The sequence below is a fragment of the Podarcis gaigeae genome (assembly GCF_964106915.1).
Source record: "Podarcis gaigeae genome assembly, chromosome: 15".
Classification (NCBI taxonomy): Eukaryota; Metazoa; Chordata; class Lepidosauria; order Squamata; family Lacertidae; genus Podarcis; species Podarcis gaigeae.
In genome coordinates this window covers 40,944,997-40,961,385 of record NC_139692.1, presented here as the reverse complement: position 1 = coordinate 40,961,385, position 16,389 = coordinate 40,944,997, and the positions used below count along the sequence as shown (strand labels likewise).

Sequence of the window (16,389 nt, the reverse complement as noted above, 5' to 3'; positions counted from 1 at the left end):
AGCAACCATTCATTCCTATGAAAAAAAGCCAAACAGGCATTTTTGGAAGTGTTATGGCAAGGATGTGCTGTCAAACTCTGTCCCCCAATTGTATTTCTTGGTCATCATGGCAGAAGAGTGAATGGAATAGAATGATTGTCAATAGGGGAGTGGAGTAGAATGTGAGGAAGTGAGTGTTGGAAATTATCACTGAAGAAGAGAGTGGTTGAAAGGATGGAAAGAAAGAAGGAATTAGATGAACAGGATAATAAAAACATATGTAAAATAGTTTGCATATTTATTAAGGGGTGTTAGGATAGAACTCTTGTAAGATGCCCAGAGTGGCTAGGAAACCCAGCCAGATGGACGGGATGATAATAATAATTAATAATAATAATAATAATAATGATAATAATAATGATAATAAATGTATGAAATGGCTTCTTGCTCTTCATGTAATGTTCCTTAATTAAATGTGGGTTAATGTTTCAACTGCCTGTGTTCTGATCTGGGTAGATTCTAAAAGTTAATTTTCCACCCCCCCCCCCCCCGCTCCTACCTACCTTGTGTGAATGAATATATGAAGAGAGCTTTGTTCCTCTTAAGTAAGTAACTACCAGAAGCAGGTATTTTAAGGGAAGTCAGGCTTCAGTGGAGTATCTGAGGAAGTGACCTAGTGACTACCGGGGCCAGGCCTTTTTAAGGGATTCCTGGAACATCGCAGTCATTTTCTAGTGTGACAGGACCCACGTCTTTAGTTTATATGGGGCCTGAGCCTGTGTGTGGCAAATACGTCTAAGCCTCTGGTTGAGTTTGATGGGAGTGTCGTGTATGTTCCATTAAAACCAAAGTACCCAGCTTGGGCTAGATGGTGCCTGTAATAATAAAAATTAAGAAGATATGTCCTTTCCCCAAAGATAATGCATTCTAAACTTCGACAGCAGGAGCGCTCTTAGAGTTCATTGACAGAGCAAATGACTGGCGTGCAGAAAAACCCAGGTCCTGTCCCTGGCATCTGTGGTTAAATAGAAAGGTCTTTTAAGAGCAGCATGAGGCCTCTGTCTGAGACAACAGAGAGCTCCTAATTGGGTGGCCTGTATTTGGCTTGATGGGCCATTTTCTGTCTTTCTGTAAGACTCTTCAATATGTTTATGTTGAAGAAGCCTATGGGGTACTCTTAAATGTAATGTATGAAGTGACCTTTTAGTCAGCACTAATGTTATTGCTGTTATTGTTGGTGGCGTTCTTTTTCTTTGCACCTCCACTGAAAGCTGGCTGTTAACTTTTTTTTCTCCCTCCCATGCTTGCAGATGAGGAAGACGGTGTATGGGAGAATGGGCTTTCCTATGAATGTCGCACTCTGCTATTCAAAGCAATTCACAACCTGGTGGAAAGATGTCTAATGAACCGGAACTTTGTGCGCATCGGGAAATGGTTTGTGAAGCCTTACGAGAAAGATGAGAAACCTATAAATAAAAGGTAGGATACCTTGTGCATTTTCCTCCCCCTTTTCCTTCCCAGTGTGTTTTTTACTTGCAGCTTCAGGATAATGGTTATTTGTTTTGTACTACAAATAGAGAACGGTGAACTGATTCTTCATGCAAGTGCAGATCTCATGTGGTGATGGAATAGACTTCCATATGTTTGTAATTTTCTAAAATAGAATCTTCCTCTACAGCTATCCTTGTGCTTCTATCATTCCTTTTTATATTTGCTTGTTCTGATACTGATGGAACCAGGATTTTACTTCAGTTGTTTCTTGTCCAGGCTGCTGTTGGCAGTATAAAAACACAAGGTAAAACCCCATGTAGAAGAGCTACAAAGATATTTGGTAAATTACTCTTTCAGAATATAGGCAACAATGGAGTAGCCATTAAAAATATCCCCAAATGACAGTGGTATAAAACACTTCATTAAGACCAACTAAAAGTCACAAAATTGGAAGCTTTAGAGTTCTACAGCACTCTTAAAACTAGATATTAATGCCTTGAAACATCCCTCGTCTTCTCCAGAAGACAATTTTGAAGGAACATGGGGGAAAGAACTGGAAAGCTTATTGGCTGCTTTATGATGATTTAGTTCACTCTAATAAAAGGTGATATATCACCTTTTTAGGAATGCACGGCAGTGTTGTCCTCTTCTGTAGCATATTGTGTGAATTTTGTTGTTGACTGACAAAATGGTGAACTGCAGCAAGGCTTGAAGAATGCATATTGGAACACTTCATTATCCTTTTTTGTTGTTTGTTTCTAGAGACATATTATTTCAAAACTGTAGTTGTTTTGCATCCCTACACCATTCTTCTTGCAGAATCTCTTCAAGGGTTGCTTTATGTATTTCCTATAGGAAACCATAAAGTGGAACGGCAGGCATGTGTTTCTAAAGATGCAGGGTATGCTTGCCAAGGAATCCCATTTGGCCATGGCTCCTTGGCCCATCTGCATTGTTTAGAAACAGCACCTGTCATTCACACCATATGCTTGCTAGGGGGAGAATTTAAGTAGTTGCAATGAACATGGTTGCTTTTGCAATGCCCTCTTCATGGAGATCCACCTGGCATTCTCTCATAATTTAGGCACCAAGCAAAATCACTTCCGTTTCCCCATGCTTTTAAGGACCGCTAATGTCAGCTCATTTTAACTCGGAGCAGTTTTATTTTAGTGCTTCGTTTAACCATTTGTTGCTGTTTTAATTCATGTTGGTTTGTATACTTTATTTTCTTATTTATTTCTGTTGCACTTTTATTCTTATCCTCCCAGGGAGTACAGTCGTACTTTGGTTTTCGAACAGCTTAGTTCACAAACAACTTGGAACTCGAACGTCGGAAACCTAGAAGTAGGTGTTCCAGTTTGCGAACTTTGCCTTGGAAGCTGAACGTCCCGTGCAGCTTCTGATTGGCTGCAGGATGTTCCTGCAGCCAATCAGAAGCCGTGCCTTTGTTTCTGAACGTTTCGGAAGTCGAATGGACTTCTGGAACGCATTCTGTTTGAAAACCAAGGTACGACTCTATAAATTTGCTGAAGGTGTGGGATGTAAATACAATAAGTTTGAAGCAGTTTTCACTTGTATGTGTTCAAACTCCTTTTTAACCCCTGAATATTATTTTAATCCCTGTATTCTGTTCTGGTGAAAGTTCTACTGTAGCCTGTGCCAGTTTTAGTCTGGCAAAGAACAACCCAAACAATAATGTGTTTCTTTACTAATAAATTCATGGAGGATTAGGCTGTCAATGTCTACTAGTCGTGATGGTTATTTTACCCAGTGTTGGTGGCACTGTGCCTCTGAATATCAGTTGCTGAGGATCAAAAGCAGGAGGGAGCTATTGTGTTTATGTCCACTTGTGGACTTACAAAGCCCACTGTGAGAAATGACTGCTGGACAAGCATTCTCAGTTTGGTTTAAGTTGGCAGTGTGGTGTGCTGCTTGCAGCCAGAACTCTTGGTTACGATTTTGTCTGGTTGTTAACTGTGCGATTCGTTTCCAATATGTGTGGCTTTTTTAGTTGATGAAGCAGAATTTATGCATTTAAGAAGCAAATAGAGTTTTAATACTGAAATCAAATGTGGTTCTTACAGCTGCTATAATATGTTATATTCCCAGCATTTTGAACTATTCAAATTATCTTTAAAAATGACATTGCCATCTAAATTTTGATAGACATCTTTAGAATTGCTAGTGCTTGAAGGATGGCACCTGTTAGCAGCTCTTCAGAAATGCTTTGTCAAATTTGTGTCTTAGAAGTTTGTGAAAAGCAAATTTGTTTTGGCACAACCAGCCAGATACGGTGCAAATTATAAATGTACATCTCTGTTGGCAAATACTGAGTAATATTTTTTTCAAAATAAGTGCTAATTCTTATGAATACCATTATAACTACTCTTTGCCCCAGATATTCAGCTAATGATTAATAAATGTCTGGAATTTTCACTTTTCAAATACACCTAAGCAACTTGTGTTAGATTCAGATATCTTAACATAGGACATCAGTTGATTTTGAGTTTGGGGTTCATAATTCCTGCATTGCAGGAGTTTGGACTATATGACCCTTTGGGTCCCTTCTGAGTCTACAATTCTGTGATTTTAATTTTTCCCTCAAGTAACTGTAGTATCTGGAGCACTGGTGCTTGGATAGGATATAATTTTCTAATAAGCTTATTGGGCATAACTAGCACCATCATAGTGAGATGTGCAAGAGCAAGGCAGGCTCTTGCCAAACATATTGACTAGAATTCTCAAAGGCTGACATTGGAAAGGGAAAAAATCAATTCAGATCTGGGACCAATCCCCCACTCCAGAACACCAGACCGCACAGGAGAGATATCCCCATGATGTTCTCTGAAAGTGAAGCATATTTAATTGGAACAGAACAAGAAGAGGGACTGCCTTAAACCACAGTGCAGATTCCACTTCTAATCAGTGCTAGCAGTAAGCTCAGTTCCATCTCTCATCTCTCAAATGGAAGATGTAACAGTGGCAATAAGGTCAAACAAAGCACAGGAAGACCTCCCCAATGCGGACCTTCTGTTATTGATTTTATGGACCTCACTATCCCTTTTATCCACCAGATCCTTATCAAATGTGCGCTGGTGCTACCAAAGTAATTTTTTAAAAATAGCAACTACAGCAGCTCCCCTCACAGCATAGGGATACGTCTGACGCTGAGAACAGAAGAGAAGCTATTTTGATTATTCTGCTCCTTTTGCCAGTCAGCCCTTCTCTCCTGGACTGAGGCCATTTGTTATGAAACCAAATACTTCAAATGTGTATGCAAGTACTTATCTGAACACACACCTTTTTATTCCGGATTCCTCTGTCATAATTATAGTTAACTAGTATAGGCTATTTATTTTTAAAACATTTATATCCTGCCTTTTCACCATATAGACCTTCAAGGTGGCTTACAACCATTAAAAAAAATAAAAATCGTAGTTTAACATCCAGCAGCAGTGAAGGGCATATTGATTGTTGTTACAGGCTTGAGTGAATAGGACACACTTAGCATGGTGCCTAAAAGATAATGTTAGCACCAGCCAAATGTGTTTGGGAAGGGGTTTCTATATCTGGGACACTATAACAGGAGAGCCCTATTTCTAGTAGCCTCTAGTAACCACCCACCTAAACTTTGAAGGTGGGAGCATCTAAGGAAAAGGCTATGGTCACTGGTTGGGCAAGAGATTCTTTGGATACTCTGGTTCCAGACTGATTAGGATTTTGTAAGTTAATAGTCCCCACACTGTAAGCTTTCTTTGAAAAAACGGGGGCAGGGGGATGTAAGAAGCTGCCTTAAGTGAGACTCTCTGCTCATATAGCCAATTGTTGTATACCTAGACATGCAGTGACACTCCAGGGTCTCTGGGAAAGGCTTTTTACAACCATCTGCTGCCTGAATCTTTTTGAACTGGGGGTGCTAGGGATTTAACTAGGGACCTTCTGCATGCAAAGCGGGTGCTTAACCACTGAGTTGTTTTTGTAGTTACTGCTCTTAGTTTTCTCTAGAACTGAGTGGTCCAACATGCAGCCTGAGGGCCATATGCTGCCCTCAGTGCCTTTTTTGGCAGCCATCACACTGTCTTCCCAAAGTGGGGTAAGTGAGACTGGGCTTTGGGAAGGGGAAGTGATGGCTCTGACAGGGTCCTAGAGTAAGGTTACCAGACGTCCCCGTTTCCCGGGGACAGTCCCCAAATTTACAAAGTAGTCCCCATACAAAGTCCATTGAAGTTGCAAAGTGTCCCCGAATTCATTGAAAAAAATCTGTTAACCTTATCCTAGAGCCCATCTGTCCCTTTCTCAAAGCCATATTAGTGCTTTCCTAGCTTCAGGAAGGAGGTGAGAGGGCTTCAGGACCCTTCCAGCAGGGGCAGACCTTGGGGTCTCAAATTTCAGCAGTGCCCTGTGTGACACCCAAATTTGGCACCCTCCACCTTTCTTCTCCCATTCTACATAATGGTTGCAGATCCCTCTGCGGTGCCCCTGAGGCTCCGCACTCAGTGCGACTGAACTGGTCATGCTCCCCTAAATCCATCTCTGCCTTCTTCCCAAAATCCAGTGCCTCGCTTAGCTAAGTTTTGGAAGGCAGCATGAGGGCTGTGTGTGTCAAATTTTGGCCTCACTCCCTACCCTCTGCAACAAGCAGCGTGCGGGCTGCAGGTTCTGTGTTGAAGTACTCTTGCAGCTCACTTGGTATGAAAAGTTGGCCTGCCCTGCTCTAGAAGTATGAGTGTGTGTTTAACATGAAATTGCTTTCCATTTAGTGGTCTTTGCTTCAAGTGGTGGCCTTTGGCTTTCAGCTAGATTTACACCTCTTGAGGATATGAACATGCAACTGTCTCTTCCTCCTTCTACACTTGGTGCAGGAGTTTGGAGACCTGAAGGCTTCAGGTACTTGCAAGTACATAGAACATTAAAAAACACACACAACAACAACAACAACCCACAGACCTCTATAGCTGCTCTTGTCTGAATATATGTTTTTAGAGTACATGAGGGTTTTGTGTGTGCATTTTCCTCTCTGTGGTTTAATACCGTTAACTGTCACTTTTTTATTATTAAGGCCTTACTTAAAAGGCAGAATCAGCTTTATATGTGTCAGCCCCTTAAGGTCAAATGGTTATAATTTCACCAATTCCGATGAGCACCTGATAAAGGAAATAACAATTGCCAGCACCTACGCTCCCTGTGTGAAATGATAGAATATGATGACCTGACCTCTAAAATGAATAAATGTATTGAAGGCTGCAAAGACTTCTTTCTTTCTTTTTTATTAGGTAAAACTTTTAATGAATAATTCACTTATCACTGAAAGGGCAGAAATAATTAGCCTTTTAAGTATCTCTGCACTTAGTCTGCACCCTTCACATTTTCCCATTGACATGGCCTGAGGACATTCTTGAAGGAAATTCCATAGTGGGAGTCAGACAGCTTTTCTTAAGTGTTTCGCTTGTGGTTTAATTTCAGCCACTTCTTTATTGCAACAGCTCCAGCTGAGGAATACTGTACTTCTGCTGCTTGCAGGCAGGCCCCCCCCCCCCTCTCTCTCTCTCTCTCTCTCTCTCTCTCTCTCTCTCTGTGTGTGTGTGTGTGTGTGTGTTTTGTTTCCCAGGAAAAAACAGCCATATGAAGGCTTTTTTTTTTAAAGGGAAAAAATGTAAAATGTGTGCAGACTCGTTTTATGGGGAAAAAAATACTTTGCAGAGGGGAGAGATCAAGACATGTCTATTTATTTAGTACTTAATTAGATATTAAATCCACCCCACCCTGGGGGGAAACTACAGCTGCCTTTCCGGACTGAGCTGCTGCGCGCCACCTTATGGGCTTTCCCCATTAGGAAATTATTTCAGTACTATTTTATTCTATTAATGTGAAGCTGTTAATTTATTTTAGTGCAGTTTACTGTGTACAGAACAATCACTTTGCATGGAAGGAAAAACAAAGAGTCTTGTGGTACCTTAGAGACTAAGAAATTTATTAAGGCATAAGCTTTCGTGGGCTGCAGTTCATATGCTTGAAGCGTTATCCTGATTCACAAGTGTTTGTGTTTGTGTGTCTGTGTGTGGAGTACACACACAGAGTCACCCCCCCTCCATATATCAAGCTCCAGCACATATATTAGGGGGTGGGTTAGTAAAGAGATTAGAGGGAAATGAAATGCTGTTCACACTGTTCACATTCAATCTCTCAACTATGCACATATATCTGTAACTCATTAATGCTTCATACATTGTAGACTGTAGTGCACAAAAGCTTATGCCCTGATAAATTTCTCAGTCTGCCACAATACTTGTTGTTTTTGCTGTAAATGAGAGTTGCAAGTTCATGGCTCTCTTATTAATTTGAAAGAGTTTGTTAGAATAAACACTCATGTGGTAGGGATAAATACAAATAAAATGTAGGGAACACAAGTTGTTGTATCTCAGTGAAGTTTTCGGGGCACCCTACACAAAGCCCCATTGAAAGTAATGGAGGTTGCTTCTTTTTGATCCTGAAGTTAAATATTAGATTAGAAAACTCAGTTCCAAAACTTGCATAATTGGATTGTATGTGCTATACTTGGAGAGAATTTAGTAGCTATTTTGTATGGATATGGAGGAATAATGTTCTTGCTTATTCTTTGCTCTGGCTTTAGTTTGAGGGTGGGGCTCATTAGTTCTTACAGGTTAAATGATCTCTGGCAAATGTTTTTTTTTCCTTGTGCAGGCTTTCCATAGCAAAAAAAATAGTATCTAGTGTACTCTGGAATATTTAGGGATAGTTTGTGATTTGTTTGTAGATTACAGAAGGAGAGTCTCTTTGATTAGGAAATGAAAGTTAAATCAGATGTTTATCATGGCCAATGGAGTAGGTGTCAAGAATCGGTCATCTGCAGATCGCCCTAGCTCTTCCCTCCCTGCTTCGTAAAATGCATATTTTCATGGAACTGCAACAGTAATAGGAGATATATATATGTATATAAATTACTATATTTTTTCTGCAAATTATTTTCTTTTAGAAATGTCTTGTTGCATAAAATTAAATAGTAACATAATGAATGAGCACAGCATGTGTTATGCATTTATAATTGATACAATACTAGCCTAGTCAAACGTTAAAAACTTTTTTTCTGCTAACTCTCCCTAATCAGCACTGTGTTTATGGGCAGAGCACTTTGGGCATTATAAAATTATAAAACAATTCCTCCTTCCCAGTGTCCTAATACTGCCTCCCAAAAATGATCTAATGTGAGGAAAGAGTGTTCTATTGAGTTCTCATGCCTTTCAAGCAGCAAGTAAAGCTTTGTGTTTGTTTGAACATAACGTTTTAAGCCACAATGACAGAACAATCCTACTCTAGGTGAGTGTGTGTAGGATTGCACCTGAGTGGATTTCATTATGCCTCCCCCACCATAATTTCAGCTACTTTTGGCTATAGGAAAAACCTTTTCAGCTATTTGTACACTAAACAAAATTAACATGCAGTTAGTCAACAAAAGGAAAAAAAAGACATGTTTAAGCATGCTGAATCTGCCTGGGAAATGTCAAATTGACAATATGGTACGTTGACATTTTGCTTTTATTCTGTATGATTCTCAAAATTGATGCCTTACAACATGACATTCTGTGGTTGGTCCCTTGAAATTTTTTTATGTGACTTTAAAGTCCATACAGTAGTTGAAAGTAGTGAATTTGAACCAATCACAATCATTTTAGCATCAAATTTTTGAGGTTTTCTGCAGTCAGGAGATTTAGAAACAACAACAACAACCGCAAGCTATAGCCTTGAGGTCTGCACATTGCTCATCTCTTTGTTTAAAATACTTTTGACCCCAGTACGGGACCCCAAACACATTTTCCCTTCATGACTTCAAAATATTATTATTTTTAGTTGCAAAGAATCATTCAATGGGGAGTTCAAAAGTCAATTTTATTTGAAACTTATTGTTGTCACCCCAACCCCCCACAAAGGGATCCTAAATCTAGGATTGTTTCATAATTGCATGGTAGAAAATTGAGATGCCAGGGGCTAAGTTTGTGACTTTATGGAGGAAGAGATATTGAAGGTCCTCCCCAAAACTTTTTGCATATCTTTCTTCTTATTGAAACTGTGGTCCCAAACACACCCTCTGTTGTAGATGAAGTTGCAGGTTGCTGCACCCTAGGGCACCCAAGTTAGGTTTTGTTTGTTTACTTACAGTGTTTATCTGAGTCAATGTTTATCTGAGTCACCCAATTACATTGTTCTCCAGAGAACATGAAATAATAAAATACTATATTAATATAGCATATCATACAGTATAACAATTGTAGCATACAACCTGGGGAGAAAGATAAAAACAGTTTTGCAGCATGGCTAAAAATATGTTGCGTAAACAGTGGGTTGCCATTCAGAACTGTTAAGATCATAGATTTTTAAATGCCTGGGAGAATCAGAAAGCATTGGGGGAGAGCGAAGCTTTGTCAAATTGAGGGAAATGGGAGCAAAAGTCGAAAGTTGAAGCCAACATTTGTAGTAAACAAAAGGAAAGTTTATTACCTGGGCTTGGAAACAACATATAGGCCTTGGCGTTATGATCCAGAAATGGAAACTAAACACCCCACCATCATCAACATGTCATAGTAACTGCAGATATATGAAACTAGACATGCTTATTTATTAGATTTCTCTTCTTCATTCTAGTAAATAATATTAAACCTGAAAGTTCCATTTTCTCCAATGGGGGTTGTTAAGAACAGCAGTCCCCTGCTTCAGTGCCTACCTGGTAAAGTAACTCACTTGCAGTGGATAACCTCCTACACTTCTCTTCTCTTGTCTAGCCTCCCCCACTTATTTGTCACCTTCTAGGGCTGGGGATGTGGCATTCCCACTGTCTTAAAGTGATCTATTTTGTAGCAAGGGGGTATCCCGCTAAATTCAAAGGCTGCTTCTTGACAACTTCAGCCATCACCCCCCCCCCGATAACTCCCAGGCATGTTAAATAGGTAGCATAGCCCAGACTGTCTAAGCATTGTGGACAAGCAGCCTTTGAGTGTGTCCAAAAACCAATACACACCAGAAATCCAATTAAGCAGTTTATTTGATATTAAAGAAAAGGGGAAAGTGTGAAAAATGATGCAGGTGCAATCAAAAGGAAAATAAAATACTACACCAGAATATTGATCTAATGCTATATGAGGCAGACTGTAATGGGGGGGGGGGAATCTCGCTTGGTAATCTCTGCTGTTGGTAATCTCTGGAATTGGTTGTAGGATGACGAACAAAAGAATGCAGGGAACATGTTGATATTTATGGTTTCAATGATGATGATGTAAATGTGTATATCACCCTTCGTCCAAAGTTCACAGTTCAAAACATACAAATGTAAAATGAAAACACAGAATACATAATAAAACAAAAGCAAAACTAACCAATAAACCTGTCTCCCACAGACACATTTAAATGTTAATCAATGCCTGGTTGAAGGGGAAAGTTTTCATCTGGTGCCTAAAGATAGTAACAAAGGCACCAGGCGAGGCTTCTTTGGTTGAGCAATTCCACAAATGGGGAGCCACCACAGAAAAGGCCTTGTTCCCATGTTGACACCCTCCAGATCTCTCATGGGGGAGGCACCCGAAGATCTTTAACTGAGCTTCATGGACTCCAGAAATGGGAATTTTTGTGAAAATTGAAAAAGCTACTCAACTCTTTCATGTGCCAGTTCGTTACTTCATTTATACTCACTTGTGTTCGACTGTCATCAGTTTCTCTCTCTTGACGCAAAAGATAGAGAGAGAGAGAGAGCGCGCGCGCGCAAATGGCTCAGAATATTGATCCTGCATCATTTCTTCTCGCCTTCTTCAGAAAAAGGGCTTGACACTGTGTTACAGGAGCAGTGTGTTTGGCAAACTCCCAGAGTGAGTATCTTCAGGTATTTGGTGTGGGAGAGAATTCTGGGAGTTTGCCAGGCATTTGCTCTTGCAACACAGTGTCAAGTCCCTTATCTGAAGCAAGGCTGCCTAAAAGCCTTATTACTGCCATGTTGCAGGAACAATACTTCTGGCCATCTCCCAGATTGCTCTCCTACACCAAATATCTGAGGATACAAAAATGTCAAACACAGCAGCGGTACTGTAATCACCTTTTAAATCTTAGTTCTAAAGCTAACCGTAATGTGGATCGGCTCTGTAATTATGATTTTAATGTTGTCTGAAATGAAATTTATTTTCTTTCAGAATGATAACCTAAGTTTTTATCTCGGTATATACTGCACATTTCCCACCTTCCCCATTCCACCTGACCTGGATGTTTTAAGGCTTTGATAGAGGAAGGCAGCAAGCACCGCCCATTTCTTCCCTCCCCCAGACTTTCACACCTCTGGAACATATATCTAGGGGGTGAAAGCCTGAAAGAAGGAAGACACTCTGCCTGCTAAATTGAGGAGGGTATATAAAGTCCATTCTGTACCTTCTGTAGTTCATAAAATTTAGTTAACTGTGACTCTCTGAGCATAGTAGTAATTTAATGTTTGTCAGTTTCGTTTCTTTTCCTACATGTCAAAATTTGCCTTTAAATATGTTTGTCTCGCTTACACACAATGATAAAAATAAATAAATCCTAGTTTACTTACATATTGTATGACAGGACCCTCCAGAGCTGGGTCTGAGTTAGAAAAAAAAATATATTTAAAATTCCAAAGAACCAGCATCAAATATTTAGGAAGCAGTCATGCTCAAAGCTTAAAAATGAGTTTGATTTCTATGCAAAAGGCTCAGTTTTAGGAGTGTGGCTTATTTTTTTTGTCTCTGGGTACTATACAATATGGTTTACATGGAGGCCATAGTTTAGCGTTATGTGCCGAAAAAGCCTTTGTCACCTTTATATAGGGGAGGTTAGGTTAATTAGGGCTTAGGTTAATTGCTTCCAACTTCACAGCAATGTGACTTGAAGGAAAAGTAGATAGCTAAGCCAGAGTGTTTGAATTTAAGTTTATGTTTGTGTGAGTTCATTGATTTAATTCTGTGGACTTTATGCTAACCAGTTTGATTCCTGCGTTTCTAACTTGTAAATGGCTCCATTAGGATTGAGAGTTAATCACTTAATACTGATAGTTCACCCTATAGTTTCACTAGTTGGTTGAGCCTGTGTTTCTAGTTAATTCAAATGGTGCTTTCTCTCTCTCATTTTTAAACTTGCAGTTTTCCTCTTTTTCTCCCTGCTTCAGTAATGTCAAGCTATATATATCTTTTTTTAAAAAAATATCAATTCAGATGAGCCTGAAGTGGGACCATGTACTGCAGGAGGCCAGGTGATGATTTTTCTTTTCTGCTGTAGACAGCTGGAATTGAAAGCTGCTGTAAGTAGGACAGTGCAGGATAAACAGCAGGAGCTAAGAGCATTGATCACATGATTGTCTCTTTGGAATATTGGGTTGCTACAGAGACCACTAAGAGACAAATTTAGCACTTTACATCAGGATGACGTTTTCCCTTGTCTGTCTGATTAGAATGTGCAGTGATTGTGGATTTGCCTGGAAAGCTTGAGAATGAGAGAGAGCTTTAGTGATCTGGGTCCCTCCCACCAGGCTTTGGTGTATACTTTCAAAGAAAAGTGTGCTCATTTCTAGCTTCAAATGAAATCACTATAGACTTACTTCGAAGATTTTACTCGAGGAAAAATTTGAGTGGAAGACTGTTACTTAGATCATTTGTATGTATGCATCTCATTTTATATTCTGCAAGGAGCTCATGGTGGCATTTGCAGTTATCCCATTTTATCCCCAGCAGTCCTGTTTGGTAGACTAAAGGTAATTTGCCAAAGGCCTCCTTATGAGTTCCTTGACTGAGCAAGGATTGGGTCTCCCTGGTCCAAGGCCAGCACTTTCTGTTTCACTTACAATATAGTGGCTCTTACTGTTTAGCATTTAATTTTATTTAGTATTTTTCCACATAAAAATTAACAATCTGGTAATGTAGGATAAGAAGCTGGCTTCTACTGGGTCAGACCATTAGTCTATCTAGCTCAATATTTTCTACACTGACTAGCAGTGGCTCTCCAGGGTTTCTTGCAGGCGTGTCTCTCAGCCCCACCTGGAGATGCTGGGAATTGAATCTGGACTTTCTGCATGCAAGCAGATGTTCTGCTGCTGAGCTATGGCCCTTTCCCAAATGTTTTCAGAGTGAGGTTGGAGAGTAAACAATTGTGCGTTTGTCATTCTGTAGTTGAATAATAATCAGTGACTATTACTTGCAGAAACAGGATAGGAAGCCGTAGCAGAAGCAAAAGTTAGCCCAAGATAACATTTTTAAATATTTTATCTATGTTATATATGAAAAACGGTCCATCAAGATTACTAATGACACTTCATTGTTTTTTAAAAGTACTTTCACAGACAAAAGCATGCTTTCTTTGTGCTACAGCTTGCAGCTGCTACAATTTTAAGTCTTGTATTAGAGGACAGAGGGCAGAAGCTTTGCTTTCAGTCTCTCTTTCTCTGCCCCCCTCCCAACCCACCACATTGAGATGGACACTTTGGATGGCATTGTGAATATTTTACGTTACTGAGTATGAGAATTCTCTGCTTATGGTGAGTTGTCTGTGTTTGCACTTACTGCTAAACCACAGACCGGTGCTATGATGATGAACTCTTCCCACTACAGTACAGCTGTGAGAAGGAGCTTGAAAGCTTTCCCATCCATTTTAGATGAACCACAGCTTATTGTGATGTCCGAACCTGGCCAAACTATAGTTTCATGAACCTCAAACTGTAATTTATGAAACAGCCTTGTTTCAACAATCATATATGATTAAGTAAAGTTAATTACTTAAAGTAAAGTGTAAGCTTCCAATCTCCTGGCCATGCTAGAGGATAAGAGAAGGTGGAAGCTTGTGAATGATACTTTTATACTTTTAATAGTAAAATAATGCAGCTTTTGTGCAGTTGCTAAGTGCAAAGTGGATTGGAAGTCCTTGGTTCAAACAGCACCTCTGCCATGGGCTCATTTGGGTGGACTTGAATAAATCAGTGCTCTCTCTATATTTCTACAAGGGAAATATTTTATTATTTGTAGCTTTATCATCAGAAGCTCTAAATTCTCTTCTTTAGTAAGTGAGGACTTTGTCATGGACGGCAGATACCTCAGCAAGGGCAAATGCATGGTGATGAAATGAGAATTGTGCTGTGACACACAATTGTACCTGGTGATGCTCAGTTATTTCGAAGGGTAACTGTGTTATCCAGCATGGTATGATTACAGAGGTGAAACACTTGTGCAAAGTGCAGTTTTCTTATCATGATTTCCTAGTGAGTTTTCCCCCTCTGTGAAAGCATGGCCTTGTGAGATCAGTACACTGACTGCTGCTTCTCTCTCTCTCTCCCTACCTGAAATGATAAACCCCTGCATCTGACATTAGAACTGTTTAGTCTCACCACCACCACCTGCAACTGCTTGTAGGAAGTTATGTCATAGAGCATAGGTAGGCAGACTAAGGCCCGGGGGCCAGATCCGGCCCAATCGCCTTCTAAATCTGGCCCGCAGACGGTCTGGGAATCAGCGTATTTTTACATGAGTAGAATGTGTCCTTTTATTTAAAACGCATCTCTGAGTTATTTGTGGGGCATAGGAATTCGTTCATTCCCCCCCTCCCAAAATATAGTCCGGCCCCCCACAAGGTCTGAGGGACAGTGGACCGGCCCCCTGCTGAAAAAGTTTGCTGACCCCCTGTTGTAGAGAGCCATGTGCTGGGCTTGGCCAGTGCACTGTGTTACCCCCATGTCCCTATAAAGTTGGAGATCATACCCTTTCTGCAAGAAGGTGAAGGGGGAGTAGTGGGAGAGAAAAAGGGTTTCTTTTATCATGCCTGTCTCTGCCACATGATTACTGCAGGAGTCATGTGACTGGAAAGGCTATTATGAGAATCTACCATACTGATGATGTCACTGTTATTAGGGGCAGGGGTGGGAGGAATCCTTCAGCAGGCAACCTCTGAGAGATGCATATTTTGACATAAATACATTCCAGTGGAAAGTAGAAGGGCTACACCTAGAGTTTTTTTAGAAATACAGCAAGTAGCTTGTCTCTCCGTGTTGAAATACACCCCTTTTTATATCCTGCAGTTGACAAATTGATAATTCATGAGACTTTTCAGTGTGCTGTTCAAGAGCATTGGGTAATCCTTAAAATTACGGCATTTAATCTGAGAATAGAGCTGTTGACTGCAGACTGTCAAATTAAGCTAAGCTAGTTAAAGCCACTCAAACTGTTTAACAAGTATTTGAATAAATACCCAATCACAAGTGGAAAACTATGTTTGGATATCAGCAGAATGGATTTTTTAAAAAAAGAAAATGTGCATTTAGTCTATGGAATATAAATCTGTTTAAAGTAGCAAGGTTACACGAAGGCTATCTGATCCATAAGAGTAGAGATGATAAGTGTTCTGTAACACTTTGCAGTTTGTTTGTTTTTTTAAACTGATATTTTCTCCATTATAGAAACAAAATGCCATTGTAAATTGCAAATTACTGTGTGTGTTTTAAAGAAAACTGCCCAAGAATTGCTTTCAAATCACCATGAAGTCAGCAATGGTTTTGAAAGTGTTCTCCCTCACTTTTGAAACAGGGATGGGGATTCTGTAGTCCTCCAGATACACTTAACTGTAACTTTCATCATCCCTCACTGTTGGCTATCAAACATTAAAATTTATTATCCAGATTTTTCCCAGTATATATTAAAGCCAAATTAATTTTCTTAGGTCTGACATCTTTTGAAGTTTCAATTTGTAGCCCACCAAAAAATCAAAAGCATTTAGAAGTATTGAATCTTCTAACTTGCTTATTTTATTTGTCCAAATCAATTTAACCTTGGAACATATCCGCCAGCAACACATAAATACAGCATTTACAGTACCACATTTCCAGCAACCCAGATTAAAATTATTAATATTGTTCAGCCTTGAGGGTGT

At 39.8% G+C, this 16,389-nt stretch overlaps 1 protein-coding gene across 1 annotated transcript in view; it reads left to right on the top strand.

Annotated features, from left to right (window-relative positions):
* Nucleotides 1-16,389, top strand: part of MED13 (mediator complex subunit 13) — a 103,091-nt gene that overhangs the window by 27,150 nt on the left and 59,552 nt on the right. The window contains exon 3 of the mRNA XM_083714985.1: nucleotides 1,290-1,458. Within this exon, the coding sequence (XP_083571111.1) occupies nucleotides 1,290-1,458 (169 nt within the window). The remainder of the gene's footprint in view (nucleotides 1-1,289; nucleotides 1,459-16,389) is intronic.